This window comes from Cordyceps militaris (genome assembly GCF_000225605.1).
Source record: "Cordyceps militaris CM01 unplaced genomic scaffold CCM_S00002, whole genome shotgun sequence".
In the NCBI taxonomy this organism is placed as follows: domain Eukaryota; kingdom Fungi; phylum Ascomycota; class Sordariomycetes; order Hypocreales; family Cordycipitaceae; genus Cordyceps; species Cordyceps militaris.
The window spans coordinates 1,614,414-1,631,833 of NW_006271970.1; the positions used below are offsets into that span (position 1 = coordinate 1,614,414).

At 27.4% G+C, this 17,420-nt stretch overlaps 1 protein-coding gene across 1 annotated transcript; it reads left to right on the plus strand.

Moving 5' to 3' along the window:
* Positions 1-15,423: 15,423 nt before the first annotated feature.
* CCM_02425 (uncharacterized protein) lies at positions 15,424-17,180 on the plus strand (the record flags this gene model as incomplete). Its single annotated transcript, XM_006667577.1, has 4 exons — positions 15,424-15,477; positions 15,514-15,990; positions 16,108-16,654; positions 16,708-17,180. The coding sequence occupies 4 exons, from the start codon at positions 15,424-15,426 to the stop codon at positions 17,178-17,180; spliced, it is 1,551 nt and encodes a 516-aa protein (XP_006667640.1).
* Between the last annotated feature and the right edge of the window lie 240 nt (positions 17,181-17,420).

Here is a 17,420-nt window from a genome sequence, read left to right on the forward strand (position 1 = left end):
GGAGGGCTCGACGAGGGCGTAGATCATGGGCCCGCCCGAGGCATACCAGGTGGGGTCGCTAAAGAGCGGCGTGGTAAAGAAAACAGAGAAGCGGATGGCGCAGGTGATGATGCCGAGGGAGGCGGCGAGAAAGGTGAGCATGAGGCCAATCTTTTCGCTGATGGGCATCTGCAGGCGCAGAAGAATGGGCCAGGGAATGACGAGTATGACAAGGTCGGTGGCCAGGCTGGGGACGCTGTAGAGCTTGTAGAAGAGCATAACGTCGCCGCAGGAGCCATCGTGGATGTCGACGGCCTGGGTCCAAAAGTAGCGGAAAGGGCGACAAATGGAAAAGGCGAGGACGAGGGCGACGATGCCTTGCAAGATGATGACGACGCCGAGCAGGATGATGAGGCGGCGGTAGCCGGTGACTTCAAAGACTCGGTGGTAGAGGAAGAGGGCGGCGGCTGGGGTGTAAGTGAACTCGAGCACCTTGGAGAGCTTGAGCCAGGTCTGAAAGGTGGACACGGGAACGGCGGTGACGTGGTGGCCGACGCCGCCGATTTGGGTCATGACTGTGTGTGGTAATGGTTAGCATCCTGGCAGAATAATGCCGACGTGTTCCCCGAGGACCGAGACAGGGAAGAGAGAGATAGATGAGATAGATGTGTGCTTACGGATGCCGGCGGCGGCACTGCCGAGACAAAAGACATAGCAGAGCGTATTGCAGACCAACATGGGCGTCCCCACCGCTTTCGGGTTGTAGTAGCGGCTCACATAGAAGATGGCGAGGAAGAAGGTATTGATCATGGTAAAGGCGATGCTGACACGCTGATCCAGGGCCGGATTATTGGTCTGGGCCAGGTATTCTGGCGAGCCCGGCGTCGGACCGGCCATGGTTGCGACGTGTGGACGAAGGTCTTGGGACGAGGTGTTGTGCGCGTTTGCGGTGCGCGCGGTGCGTCTTTGCTCTTGGCCGTCGTCACCGCAATGATGCAAGGCAGGCAGGTTTTTGTTTGTCAAGAAAAGGGATGGTCAAGTGGTCTCCATCTCGACAGGAAATTACCAAGAAACCATATTACGGACTGCGGATGAAGAGCTGGGTGGGGGGGCGAAAGTCGAGAGTCGAGAGAAGAGAGGAGACATGGCGGGCCTCTTATTCGGCAAGCCGGGCGGTCAGCGATGGACCGAGAGAGCCAAGGGGGGCCAAGGAGGAGGACCCTGGAAAAGAGCAGACGCCAACTATCGCGCGGGAAATGTAAAGGGTTGTCCTGAGTTATTGCAATATCAGACAGCGGGGAGGGGGGCGGGCGCTGTTGACGCTACAATCTGGCGCGGGCGCCTCGTTCGGACTTGGTGCTGATGGAATCCGCTTCGGGACGATGATCGCCAGGTCTCCACCACAGGATGCTTAAGTCACGGGCATCAGACGGCTGCGGGGGACGGGTTTCGGCCAGGGATTGGGACGAGACAGGGGCGGATATGGGAAATAAAAAGAGCAGGGGCATCGGCGACGTATCTATGAAGGGGAAATCGATGAAAGAAGATGGAAAGAAGGATGGCGCTTGGCAGGGCTGGATTGATTGAGTTGCCGTTGCAGTTGCAGGTAGAGAGAGGTCTGTGATGCGCGGGTAATGCGCTGTAGCCTGTAGCTTGCTCATTGGCTTGTGGCTGCAGCCCCGCTACCCAGTTATTACGTTATTACCTGGTAGTTACTAGGTACCTACGCGCGTGAGGCCTGTTTTCTAACAGGGCACTGGACACGTTTTCCGCTTAATATATAATTTTCCCCTATCATAACGCTGTTGACGTCTCTAACACGGCTTATAAAAAATATAAATGTTTTTTAACATATAGTGGCAACCTAACAGCGTTATGACAGGGGAAAATTATCTATTAAAAAAGCGACCTATCTACCTACTAGAGGGGGGGTGTTTTCTAATATAGGTCTACATATAGTATATAAAGCAAGGTGTCTATAAATATATAGGCTTACTATAAGGGTATTTTATATACTAGAAAAATATTATATATTAATTATAAGATATCTTAGAACTATTATAAATTATCTTAATTATATATAAATATATTATAATTAAGATATATAGTATAGAATAGGTATTAAGAAAATTTACTATATAGGTTAATATATATTAGTTAAATAAAATATATTAATATATAGGCTATATTAGAATATATAGGTTATTAAAATATATATTTATTAGAAATATTATATTTAGGTTTTAATAGTTATATAATATATAGAATATTTTATATAGTATTATATTTATTAAAATTAATATAGTTAATATATATTAATATATTAAAAAGAAAAATATATAATTTATAAAAGACTTTTATATTATAACTATATTTAATACTTAATTAAGTTTACTAATATAGAATATCTAGTAATTAACCTACTTTTTTTAGTTATTATATATATTCTTAGTATATTATATTATCTAGCTTTTTTATATATTACTTTAGTATCTTTTTAGAAAACTCTTTTTAAAGCTTATTTAATATTAAAATTAGCCTAACTACTAATATTACTTAGATTTATATAATATATAGATTTATTATAAGAATTATATAGGTATAAGGTAAGCTAATAGTAAAGAGAGGTATACTAATAAAATATTAATAATATAAAAGGTATAAAAAGAAAGAAATATTAAAATATATTTTTTAATTAATATAGAATTAGGTTACCTTCTTTATAATTTTTATATTAATAATAAAAAAGTTAATATTTAAAACTTATTATAATACTTTTTTAAAGTTATTTTAAGAATACTTACTAAGGTTTATAAATAAAATAAATTAGTTAGTTTTATTACTTAATTTTAAATATATTATAATATACTAAAGATCTTTATAATATATATAGATAATATAGTAAAAATAAGGTAAGAGGTAGAGTAAGGTAGAATAAGATAAGAGGTAAGAGAGTAAAAGAGATAGTATAAGATAAGAGAGTAAGAAAATAAGATAAGAGAGTAAGAAAGGCAGTATAAGATAAGAGAGCAAGAGAATAAAATAAGAGAGTAAAAGAGGCAGCATAAGATAAGAGAGTAAGAAAGCAAGAGAGGTAGAGTAAGATAAGAAAGTAAGAGAGTAAGAAAGGTAGTAAGAAAGGTAGCGTAAGATAAGAAAGCAAGAGAGTAAGAAAGGTAGAGTAAGATAAGAGAGTAAGAAAGTAAAAAAGGTAGTATATATTAATAAGGACTAAGCTCTAAAGCACCTAATTTAAAGATAGTTACTTATCTCTAATATAGAAAATATATCTTACTATATATAAGTTAAAATAGACTTATATAGAGTTACTAAGTAGGTAAATATATAGTATATATTAGGAGTAATAGTATACCTATATAAAATAAACTAAGGTATTAATATATATATCTTACCTAACTAATATTAGATTATTAATATAGAAATAAAAAGAAACTATATTTACTATTTATTAATTATAAAATAAACTATAGTAGTCTAACTAACCTTCTTCTAAGTACTAAGTAATATATACCTAGAGTATAAGTATCCTAGTAAAATACCTAGATTATTTCCTACCTATTAGTAAAGATATATAGCTTTTTAATATTAAATAGAGATACTCTCCTTTTTAACTTCTAATTCTAAAGTAAAGTATCTTAACTAATATTAAATATAATATTTAATAGCTACTTTTACTAAGTACTAGGTAAAAAAGAGAGAGCTTATAATTATTAAGATACTTTTAATTATATATATTAGAAATATAATTAGTTAGTTATTATTATTTATATAGAATATTTATTAGTAATAATTAAGGATTATATACTAACTTATTTTATAGTAATTTAAGCCTTTATAATAGTTAAAATTCCTAGATTATAGTAAGCCTACTTTTATTTACTTTAAAATAGAAAAGTCTTATTAGAATTTAATCTTAACTTATTTAAAGTATATAAGCTTTAAGTAAGGATTAGATATCTAGAAAGCTAAGTATTAAATTCTATTTTATTTAAATAGTATATTTTTTTTTTATTTTAAATTATTATTAACTTATATAAAAATATATAAGTTAAAATTAGGGGTAGTTAATAAAGCCTAGTATATATATTAGTAATTACTTTAATATTAATAATATTAAATAAGATTTATTTAATAGTAGGATACTTAAGAGCTTTAATAAAATTAATATTATAATATTTAAGATTAAAATAGATAGATAACTAGTATTAAATAAGTATTATAAATAAGCTAGTTAATTTATATAGTTAATACTTTTAAAAGAGTTCTTTTATACTTTCTATTATTAAAATACTAGACTAAGTTAACTTTATTTAAGAAAATAATACCTATAGAACTTATAAACTAAAAAAAAAGAGGAAATATACTAGGATATAAGATAAGTAATATTATAAGATACTAGCTTTAATAAAGTTACTCTATAAGTAATATTTTCCTTAGTAGTTATATATTAATAACTACCTTAAAAGACTAAATACTAAAGAAAAAGGATAATAAGAATATCTTATTAAGATAAGTATAGTAATATTAGAGTAAATAGAAGCTATAGTAACTATATTATAAAGATAAAGGTTAAAGTTATTCTAAGCTTTAAATACTTATATAAAATAGTTTAGTTACCTTTTAGCCTAGTTAAAAAAAATTTTTATAGCTAATAAGTTCTTTATTTATTATAACTACTATATATAAGATATATACTAGGCTACTAGTAATTAGTATTAAGATATAAAATAGCTATACTTATATATTATAATATATACTATTAATTTCTATTTTAGAGAGTTAATTTAAATTAGGAATTAGATTCTAGGTTCTATTTCTATAATATAGGAAAGTTATATTATAAGAATAGATATTTAGAGTTTAGATATACTATTTTATTTTAAAATAATTATATTTAGTAGTTTATATATTAGTCTTATAAAAATATATAAAGAGTATTACTTTTTTATAGTTTTATATATTATTATATTAAAAATAAAAGTAAAGTTACTTTAAATTCTTCTAGATTAATTTTTAATACCTTTTTTCTATATAAAACTAGATAAAGTAAACCTTAATAGGAATTAAAAGTAATTACTTATTAAAATATAATACTATCTAGACTTTCTTTATAGATATATTAAATAGTTTAATAATTCTTCTTTTCTTATCTTTCTTATAAATAGGTAACTTTAAAATATCCTCTTTATTCTTATAAGGATTAGAAAATATTAAATTAATATAAAGAAAAGTATATTTTAAGGCTAGGTAATAGTAAATAAAAATACTAAGAATATAAATAAGCTATTATTCCTAGGAGTTAAGTTTAATAGTATTATTAATATTAAATATAATATATAATAAAGAGTTTTAAATTAAATATTAGTAAAGAAATTAATAAAAGAAAATAAAGAATAGAATAGTTTAGGCTATTTATACTATTATAAAGGAAATTTTATTATACTAATATATACTATATTTTCCTAAGTTAAAAAGTAAATAAATATTATATATCTTAAGGTATATATAATATAACTCTAATATAGCCTAGTAATCCCTAGTAAGGAGCCTAGGGTCTTATAAACTAAGTATATTTATTTTACTTTCTTTATATAAAAGGTATTAAATATAATAAAAAGCTATTATATTATAGTATTTTTTAGCTATCTTTAATATTATTATACCCCTTATTATCTTTTACTATTTTATCTAATTATAGATTTAATATTTTAATAAGCTATAGGCATTTTTTCTAGATTATATTAAATATCTCTTATATTACTAGGTATTATACTATAAAATAGCTATTAAGTAGGAATAAGATTATAATATTAAAGTTTTTATAATATATTAATATTATAGCTATATTATAGAAGTTTATATATAAGATATTAGACTTAAATTATTTATATTTTCTATTAATATAAAGTAAAAATAAAACCTAACTAAAAGAAACCTATTTATATTTATCTTTTCTAAGTAATATAAAAACCTTATTATAGCCTCCTTATTATATTATAACTTTAAATAAATATAACCTAAAATAAATATTAAAAAACCCTTTTTAATTTATACTATTATTAAGTAATTAATTAGTCTTATTATATTATATCTAGCCTATTTAGATAGAATTTAATACTAAAAAGGCTTAATTAGGTTAATCTTTAATAAGTTAACTAAGAATAAAGGCTATTTAATATAGGTATTTTAAGGGAATCTATATTACTTTAGAAGGGAATTTCTTTTTTACTATTTTAAAAAGTTAGGGGAGGATTTAGAGTAAATAAGAATAAGTAAGTAAAGAATATAAAACTAAAGATTACTTACTATTCTTTAATTTCTAGGTATTCTTATTAGCTTATATAATAAATTATATAACCTAATATTTTATCTTAATAGTATCTTTAAAGTATTTTATCTTAATATATAAAAATAGACTATAAATAATCTATACTAACTATATAATTAGGTAATAAGTAGTAATAACTATATAGGAGGTAGTTATATTAATAATAGAGTTATAGAAATATTACTTTTTAATAAAATCTTATACTATCTAGAGAATAGTAGTATAGAACTCTAGCTTTAAATATTTATCTTTTAACTAAATATAAAATAATATTAAAAGAATAATATAGCCTTTTATAAGCTCTTATATTCTTTATAACTTAAAGTATTAGCTTAAGGATTATAGTTATTTCTAATCTAATAGGAAAGTAAAAGACTAAAATTAAATAGTAACTTCTTTATAAGTATTATTTATTAATACCTAGGGTTTAAAGAAGAGGTATATAAAGAGATATTTTAATAATCCTTAATATTTAAAGTATATTATATTAATTAGGTATTTATAGATCCTATTTAAGGTAGGTATAAATATATTTAGGTAAGTAGTCTATATTAGATAATCTAACTTTATTAGATATTAGTAACTTACTAAAGGCTTTAATAAAATAGAAATCCTTATACTATTCTAAGTATTTAAGAAAATTCTCTATCTAAGTTTTAACTTCTATACTCTTTATAATCTTAATATTTCTATTAAGCTATATACTATACTAGCTAAGCTTAATAATATTATAGTTAAGATTTAGGTATTCTTAAATAAAGACTATATAATATTAATAAATAAGGTTTATTATTAAATTAAGATAGCCTAAGAGAGATTATTATAATAGTATATTACTAAGTATTATAAAGATAAAACTATAAATAAAAAGCTTTTCTTTATTTATATTTATCTTTATTTTATAATTAAACTAATATAAAAAACCTAAGCTTTTAACTATATCTATAAGGCTTATATTAAATAGGCTAAGTATAAGAGTAAATATCCTTTTTCTTTTATTATATAATACTTACTTAAGGTATTATAGAATAAAATAAAATCCTATAATTAATTAATATATATTTTAAAAGAGGCTAAAGGTATTAATAAAGAGGTAAAAAGGGAGTAATAATATAGAATAGGTAAAGTGCTTTTTAAGGTATACTTTACTATAAGTAAAGATTTTAGCCTTAGCTTAGAGTAGTATATTAAGTATTATAGGTTAATACTTTCTACTTTAAGTCTTAAAAATATAATAGATAAATTTTTTTATACTTAAAGGTTATTCTTTATTATTAAATATATAGTTATAGTCTATATATATATTAAGCTATTACTTAATTATAATAGGCTATATAATATATAGAATATTAGAAAAAAGTATAAGTTTAGTTTAGTTTTATATAGTAATAGTAAATTTTACCTCTTATATTATAATACCTAGCTTTACTATCTTTAGTAGATTACTTACTAGGTATACTTCTTAAAGTTATATAATAAATTAACTAATATTCTATCCTACTTAAAAGTAGTTATTAAACCTATACTAAATAACCCTACCTATATAGTCTTTTTATACCTTTATAATAAAACTAAAAAAGTTAGATAGCTATATTAGTTTATTATCTAGATATTTAATATATTATCTTAAGGTAGTATAGATACTTTTACCCTAGGTATTAGCTTTTTATAACTTATATATATTAATATCTATTAATATAGTTATACTATAATATAAGAGTTATTAGTTCTACTTAAAAGAAAGAAATATATATATAAGAGTTTATAAGTTAAATACTAATATATCTTTTTTAAGCTTAGTATAGCTTAGTAATAAATCTTAGTTTAGGTTAATAGTCTTATATTATAGTAAGACTAATAGTAGACTTTTTTTAATATATTACTTTAATATATCCTAATAAAAAGGAATTCCCTATATCTCTATAAGGTTATTAACTATTATTAATACCTTAAGTAGTTCTTAATAAATAGTATATAAGATACTATATTATTACTTTTAAATAAATAATATAGTATAAAAGGAAGAAAGACTTAGCTTCTTTACTATATTAGTAATAAGTTTAGTAAGATTAAAGAAGTCTTTTTTTATACTTATATTATCTTTCTTATAGGAGTCTAAGTTAGAATTAATCTTAGAATAATAATCTAATAAAAATAGGTTATAGATAATAATAAGTCTATACTTTTTTCTATTATTATTAAGAAAAAGAGGTATATTTAGTAACTTTACCTAGTTAATATATTTAGTTATAAGAACTTATTAGGCTTATTAATTATATCCTATAAAATTTACTATATAACCTTAATTATATTTATTACCTAAAGCTAGCTTCTATATTAGCTTTATATATAGATATTTATTAGTATATTATTAATAAATTATCTATTATTATTAATTTTATTATTAAAAAATATAGGCTTATCCCTATAATAAAAAATATCTTCTAACTTAAATATCTCCTACCTACTAATATTTCTAGCTAGGTTTAATATAATAAGTTAAATTACTTCCTTTATCTAGCTTTCTATTAAACTATTAGTCTAATATAAGCTAAGCTATTTACTATATATTTAAAGTTACTATTAGAAGTTTTTAGCCTTTTATTTATAGTTAGCTTTTTATATTTATATAGTAGGTATTATATACTTTTTTTAGGGTTATTTCTTTCTCCTTTTTCTTAGCTATTTTAAAGATTTATTAAATATAGGGATTTTAATATCTATTAGGTTTATTTTAAAAAGACCTATCTATTATATATATACTTAATTATTAATTCCTTATATTATAATAAAGAAAGAAGAATTATAGTAGACTAATATAAGTAAAAAAATTTAAACTAGTATAAGGTAGTATAGAAAGTAAGTCTTACTAGTATTTAAAAGACCTTATATTAGGTTAGCTATAATCTTCTTTAGTTTATCTACTCTACCTTTAGACTTAAAATTTCTTCTTTTTATAACTACTCTATTTATATAAATATATATTTTAAAATACTACTAAGAGGCTATAAACTTAAATTTTATAATAATACTCTTTAATTCTTTTAAAAATATTATATATAAATAAATTTAATAACTACCCCTCCCTAGGCTATAATAAACCTTACCTTGATAATAGGCGGCTCTGAAGCTGGAAGAACGATCTCCTATTACCTAGTATATCTGGCACTTACCCGTACCATACAACTAGATAGAAGTTACACAATACAACAACTTTACCTCTTACCCTATATATGCCCTATTGGTCTCAACATACCTATACCCTTAAAAAATAACCTATAAATAAACTAATAGTTAATATAATAGTTAATATAATAGCTAATATAATAGCTATTAAGAATTTAATAGCTAACTATTAAAATTATTTTTAAGTAATAAAGAAGTATAAAAGTAAGTTAAATATAAATATAGTTTAAATAAATATAGGAATATTATTAGTAAAACTATAAACTAAAGTATAATAAGCTAAAGAGTAATAAGCTAAGAATTAATAAGTTAAAAAGTAATAAGTTAAAGATTAATAAACTAAAAATTAATAAATAGAGGATTAATAAGTAAAGAAGTAATAAGTAAAGAAATAGTAAGCTAAGTAAGCTAAGAAGTAATAAGTAGAGAAGTAGTAAGCTAAGTAAGCTAGAGAGCTATAAAGATTATAGTATTTAAAAAGGTATAATACTTTATACTAAAATTAAGTATAACTATTTAATATTTAAGAAATAATAGTATATAATATAGCTAAGAAGTATTATACCTATACTCTATTAATCTAAGCTAGTATAATATATCCTAATATAGAATATAGCCTAGTTAACTATAAATATTAGTATTATAGCTAGTATATTACTTTAAAGATCTAGGTTAATTTATATACTAACTAAAAGATATTTCTCTTACTAATAATACTCTTAGATAATAGTTAACTACCTAACTATAGTCTTTCCTTCTCTCCTAAGTACCTATTAGCTATAGAGTATAAGGTATATAATATAAGTATTATTTTTTAGTATATTTATTAATATATATTAAGACTCTTAGTAGAGTACTCTACCTAACCTAATACCTATATATCTTTTTACTAAGCTATCTTAATAACCCTAGTAGGTATAACAGACTGGCCCTAGAGGGGCTTCGGGGGCAACCAGCCCCACGGCCATTAAGGGCGTAAGCCCTAATCCTCTTACCTACTTGACCACGGAAGGCAAAAGGATTCGTAACAACAATACTAACTTGTTGTTGTCTGGTTGTACCTATAAGGGGCCCCCTAGGGGCTCCGCGCCAGCCACTCTGGAAGGACCAGGGCGGGCTCTATAGCCTAGCCCTTAACAGTAGAATATAATACTTAGTAAAGTCTTCTACTTAATTATACTTATAAACTAGGTAGCTATATTTATATATTTTAATAATAGTCTATAGTTAACTACTATATTAAAGTTTATAGTATATATTATAAGTAAATATAAACTTCTAATTAAAAGATATATTATTATAAAGTTTAATAGTAACCTAAATACTTAATATAATAATACTTTTTATAACTTTAGGGTTAGTATTTTCCCTCTTACCTTAGTATTTATAATATTTATTAATATACTACCTATATATAGGCCTATATTAAAATACTTTAAGATAATAAGCCTAAGTTTACTATCTTAAAATCTAAAAGTACTATTAAGGCCTAAATATTTATAAGATTTAACTATAATAATTTTCTAGATATTTTTTATTTTATTAAAAAATAGATTAATATTAAATAAAGTAAGGATAATATTAAAAAGTAGTATAAATATAAGTATATATTCTAATATAATATTTAACTAATCTAATTATATCTTAACTAGTTCTTTAGAATTACTTTAAGACTATTTTTAAACTTTAATTTAATTAAATAATATTATAAAATAATAAAAGTAAAAAGGCTAATAGCTTTTATAGTAATCTTAGTATAGTAAGTATTTAATAATAATTATAAAGCTTTATAAATTATAAGTTAATTAAACTATACTTACTATATTCTATAGATTATATTATTAAATAGTATAAAGCTAGAAAATTTAAGGCTTAAGAGATAATAAAGCTAGATTTTAAGCTATTTATTATAAGTAATAAAGAAGATATATAATATATCTTTTAATAATATCTACTTACTAGTTAAGTAGGCTTAATAAGGAGATAATAACTATTAAGTAGAGTTAGGATAATCTATTATTAGAGTTATCTATTTAGAGTTAGTATTATTAGGGTAAGTTACCCCTTTCTTTATTTCTATTTAATCCTTTTCTTAAGAGTAGCCTATTTTTTTTTTATAATATATTTTTATATATTAGGCTAGTATTAACCTAATATATTACTTTAAGCTTTTAATATTTAATATCTACTATAATATTATTTATATATTAGGTTTTTTTTTATTATAGTATACCTAGGTACTTAATATTATATAAGGCTTTTATTTTTTAAGATATTAAACTTATATATTAAGAAAATCTAGATATAATTTATTATTAAAAAAAGGATTATAAGATTTTAATATAGTATTAACTAGTTTTTATTTAAATATAGCTAATATAGTATTAATATAAATAAAGCTATTACTTCTTACTTTTTATATAGTATTTACCTAGAATTAAACTACCTTCTTCTTTTATTCTTTATTAATTCTTTCTTTTCTCTTTTTAGTCTATATATTAAAAAAACTCTTTAACTTTTAATAAATTAATTATTATATTAGAATAGTACCTTATCTTAATAGTAACCTTATCTAGCTAGACTTTTACTACCTAGTCTTTATTATCTTTATCTTTTTTAATATTAACTAATAAAGAATAGTTTAATATAATATATAATAAAGTAATAAAGAATACTTAAGAAATATTAAATAAAATAAAATAGATTAAATAATAAGAAAAATAAGCTAAAAAGATAAATATATAAATAAGAAATAATACTACTATTAAAATATATAATAAAGAAGATAATATTATTAAATTCTTACTATTAGAAAAAGAAGAAAGTTTTACTAAAAGAGAAGATCTAGAGATTAAAGTAAGCTTTATTAAAATAGAAAGTCTAGTAAAGTAAGAAAGATAATAGAAAAAGTAAAGTAATAATAGAAGAAAGTAAAGCTAGGTTAAAGAAAATAAGGAAAGAAGGGATATATATTAGGAAGGTAGCTAGCCTAAAATAAAAAAAGCTATTTATATATTTATAAAGAATTAATTACTTTATATTAGTATAGTATTTATATTTTTATTAATACCTATTTATTTTATAATACTTAGTAGTTATTAGATTAGTTATATCTTCTTATATTTTAGATTAATAAGCTATTAATAAAAGTATATATATTAGAATTAAGCTATTCTTTATTAAGAATCTTATTTTATAATAATTAAGGTATATTAAATTATTAAAAGTACTTATAAATAGAGAAGTATATATATTTAAGAGTATTATACCTAACTATAAATATAATAAGTAGTTTAATTATCTTACCCCCTTTCTATCTTTCTCTTTTTCTCTTATTTAACCTTTTAACTTTAATTCTAATATATAGCTACCTTCTTTATTTCTTTATTACTTAATCTTTATTATTATCCTCTTACTTTAATATAAATAATAATAATATAAAGCCTATATTTTAATATAGCTAAAAAGTATAACCTAGATTAAGATAAGTATAATAATAAAGATAAGCTTAGAAGATATTAGAAAGCTTTTAAGACTATAAATCTTATTATTACTTTTATAATTTATAATAGTATAAAAGGCTTTATATTTTTTAATAGGTTTTAATTTAAATTTCTTTAAAAAGAAAAAGGTTAAAAAAAAAGAAAAGTATATTAAATCTTTAATCTAGACTATAAAAAGGGCTATTTTAATTATAAGGTTAAAGGCTTTAGCTTTCTTAATAAAAAGGTAAAGAGGTTTAATAAAAGGTTATAAAAGTAAAAGGTAATAAGTATATTATCTATCTAGAAATATTAATACCTATTTTTTAACTTTTAATATATTTTTATTAGTATAGGTAAGTTAAATACTAGAATTAATAATAAATCTATAATATTTACTAAAAATAATTCTAAGGTACCTATTATAAATAAAGCTAGTTAAAAAAAGAAAGGTAATACTTTCTTACTTATTAGCTTTAATATAGTAGTAAAGGTAGTAAATATATTTAATACTACCTTCTCTATATATAAAAGAAAGGTACTATATTCTTTTAAAGTAGGTAGTAATAATAAAGATAAAGATAATATTAACTACTTTATAATATACTCTAAGTATAAGATTAGCTTTAAAGAGTAGGAATTAAGTAATATTAATAAAGAAGAAGCTAAATCTTCTAATAAGTTAAGTAATATATCCTTAGAAGTAACTAAAGATATAAATTAAGTTAATATTTAGATATTAATATATATAGATATTAATACTAAGTAAGTTTTTATAAAGTAAGCTAGATAAAAAGTCTTATTATTTACTAAGTCTTTTAATAGAAAGTAATTTACTTTTACCTAGGTTTTATTCTTTATTAATATTTAATAGATATTTTTTTTACTTACTAAGATATTAGTAAAGCTAAGTATAATACTAATATATCTAAATAGATCTAGTATAAGGTTAATAGTAAGCTAATTATAATAATCTTTAAAAGAATATAGTAATAGTATAATCTAATATATTTAAAGTATTTATTAATAAATTACTTTTTTATTATTTTTTCTTTTTTTTCCTTTTTTTATATATTTACTTTAAAAATTAGGTAATACTTATAAGTATTATAATAAATATACTAGGCTATTTATATATTAGGGATATTATAGTATATTTAGATTTTTTTATATTAATTTTTAAAAACTATCTAGAGTTTATATTTAAGAATATTTTTTTAAAGCTAGTAATCTATTAGGAAATAAGAAAGAATACTAGAAAATAAGAGAATACTAAGAGATAAAAGAGCTATCTAATTATTAGGTTTAACTATTAAAAGACTTTACTTATATAAGAATATTATATAAGAGGAGTAGTTACTATAATCTATTTACTAATCTTAAAATTTAAAATTTAGAGTTTTTTAATATTATAGTCTATAAGCTACTTAATAAAAGTAATATAAGTTAATTAAAGTTTTATAATATATAAATATAACTTAGTAATAGTATATTTCCTATCTCCTCTTAATACTAAGCTTATTTTATTAATACCTCTTTAAGTAATATATTAAAAATAAAGCTTTTTTAATAATATTAATCTCTATTAACCTAGGTATTTATTTACTATTATACTTAGTAAATTACTTAAACTTTTATTTATAATAATTAGCTATCTTATTATAGTTACTAATATTAGCCTTTTACTTTATATTATATAAATAATTTTCTTATACTATAAAGAATAAATATATATAATAAAAGAAATATTTATTATTTTAATATATTTAAAAATATACTAATATATTATAATATTACTATATATATATTTTTAAAAATATTTTAAATATTCTATATTACTATATAATTAAAATATCTAGCTATATTAAAACTATATTTAAAATATATTAAGTTCTTTTTTAAATAAATTTATAATAAAACTATATAATAAAATATATTATACTTTTTTATTATATTAATTAAGATTTAGATATATTAGTTTAGTAGTATAGCTATTAGAATATTCTAGATATATTAGAATAGTAGACTATATTAATATATATTTACTTACTAGGCTTAGCTATAAGCTACCTATATAGTGTGTTAAAGTTCCCTATAGATATATGTATACCCTATGATATGCTAGCTGATTAAAATGTCTTATCACCTATGTTAGAAAACACCCCCCACGCGCGTAGGTAGTACCCTGTCTAAAAACAGGCCTCACTCGCGTATATAGGTAGGAGTTCCCCTAGTTGCCTTGGTTTGCTGCCTCAGTCAGGCTATCCAGCCGGGAGCCGTCTAGTACCTAGGTATGTAGTTACCTACTCCTATTCATTCTGCCGTTGAATCATTTCGTCCACGTCGCAGAATCAATCTAATTCAACGCCGCCCTCTTCGAGCCCTCTAGCCCTCGCCGACCACCTAGGTTCACTGGCCTGCCACAACATGCCTGCTCTGTGGCAACTCGCACTTGCCGCCAGCTGCAGTGGCAGTCAGGCTGTCTGTCTGTAGTTACCCCCAACCTTTTTTCCCTAGAACCTCTTTTTTGCTCCTCTTTTTGCGCCTCTCTCTCTCCATGCCCGACCCCGCCGAGCCAGATGCATCAATGTTTGCTTCGACTCGATGGCGCCCTTGTCCGACTCGTCCTCGTCCCTATCCGCGGCGCCGCTCCCTTCAAAAGGTGTCCGTCGTACTGCTTTATCTGAGACGAATCGCCACAACCCAGTCCCCCGACGAGGCTCTCATCACATTCAGATCCTCTTCGTTTGCGCCTCTGCGGTAGTCGCCCTCGTATTTTTTGGCCTTTCTCGTCCCCAGTCTCCTCAAGCACAGAGCGAGTCGCTGGTCAACATGGTGAACCTGGCTGCCTCCTTCACCTCCTTCACCTCCTTCGCCTACTGGACGCAGTTTGCCTTTGCTGCTGCCAATGCCCAGGCGAATACCTCGTCTCTTGCCGATATTGTTCCCAGGCGCGATGTTCTCTACGTCGGTGGCGAGTACACGAATGTGACTGTAAGCTTCTTTTTTCACCCCCTCTTAGCCCTATATGTGATAGCTGAGGCTATATGCGATCAACCCGCCCCTCCATCCCTCCATGAACTATATCTGACAACCAGTGTAACCTCACAGGACGCCGTGACCAATGCCACGTCCATCGCCCTCATTGGCCAGATATATGTCGAGAAACTTTCCCCCAACCCGCCTCTGCCCCCGCGCGTCGACGAGCATCGGCCCCTCCCCATCATCTTCATCGCCGGCGCAGCTCAGACTGGCACCAACTTTCTCAACACCCCCGACGGCCGCCCCGGCTGGGCCTCGTACTTCCTAAGCAAGGGCCACACCGTCTACCTCTCTGACCAGCCCTCGCGTGGCCGTTCCGCCTGGCAACCCGGCGGCCCGGGCAAATTTGGCACCATCGGACCTCCCCAGGTCGTCTCCGATATCTTTACAAACACGGCCCAGAACGGCAACCAATGGCCCCAGGCTAAGCTGCACACCCAGTGGCCGGGCACCGGCCGCATGGGCGATCCGACCTTTGATGCCCTATACAGAAGCCAGGTTCCACTGCAGACCAACCGTTTCATCAGCGAGGAGCAGAATGCGCGGGCCTACGCTGCCCTCGTCGACATTGTCGGAGAGTGCTTTGTCATCAGCCACTCCCAGGCTGGTGCATACGGTGTGTTTGCACGAAATGCTCAACTAGGTAACCAGTGGAGACTGACTGAATAGGCTGGCGCGTCGGCGACTTGCGCCCCAACCTCGTCAAGGGCATCGTCCAGCTCGAGCCCTCAGGACCGCCCTTTACCCTGCGCCCCCCGTTCGGCACCGACCCGGCCTTTGCCTTTGGCTTGACCGACCTGCCCATCGCCTACGACCCGCCTGCCGGTCCCGCCGCCGAGTTGATCAAGACGCTCATCCAGCCCGCGGTTGACAAGGACCACGACGACTGCATCATGCAGACCCTCCCCGTCAAGAAGCTCACCAACCTTGCGCGCATCCCAGAGCTTGTCGTCACCGGCGAGGCCTCCTTCCACGCCCCCTACGATTATTGCACCGTCGCCTACCTGCGCCAGGTCGGCGTGGACGTTGAATACGCCGATCTCGGCAAGGAGGGCATTCACGGAAACGGCCACATGTTCTTCATGGAGAAGAACAATATCCAGATTGCCGAGCGGGTCTACCAGTGGCTGCAGAAGCACTAGACCAACATTTGGTATGGACATAAACGGAAAGGCTGAAGCCGAAACTGGTGTATATAGTGAGGCAGCGTTGCATATAAAGTTTGATCCATCTACGTTGAACATACTATAGACTATCATTGTATGACTGTTCGTCCATGAGCGACAAGGTGCACCTATTGCATTCTCAGAGCCTAGCGAGAAAAGAGTCACATCCCTGAGTGGTGTCACAAGCAAGTAGCCGCTATTCGCAAGACCAATGCC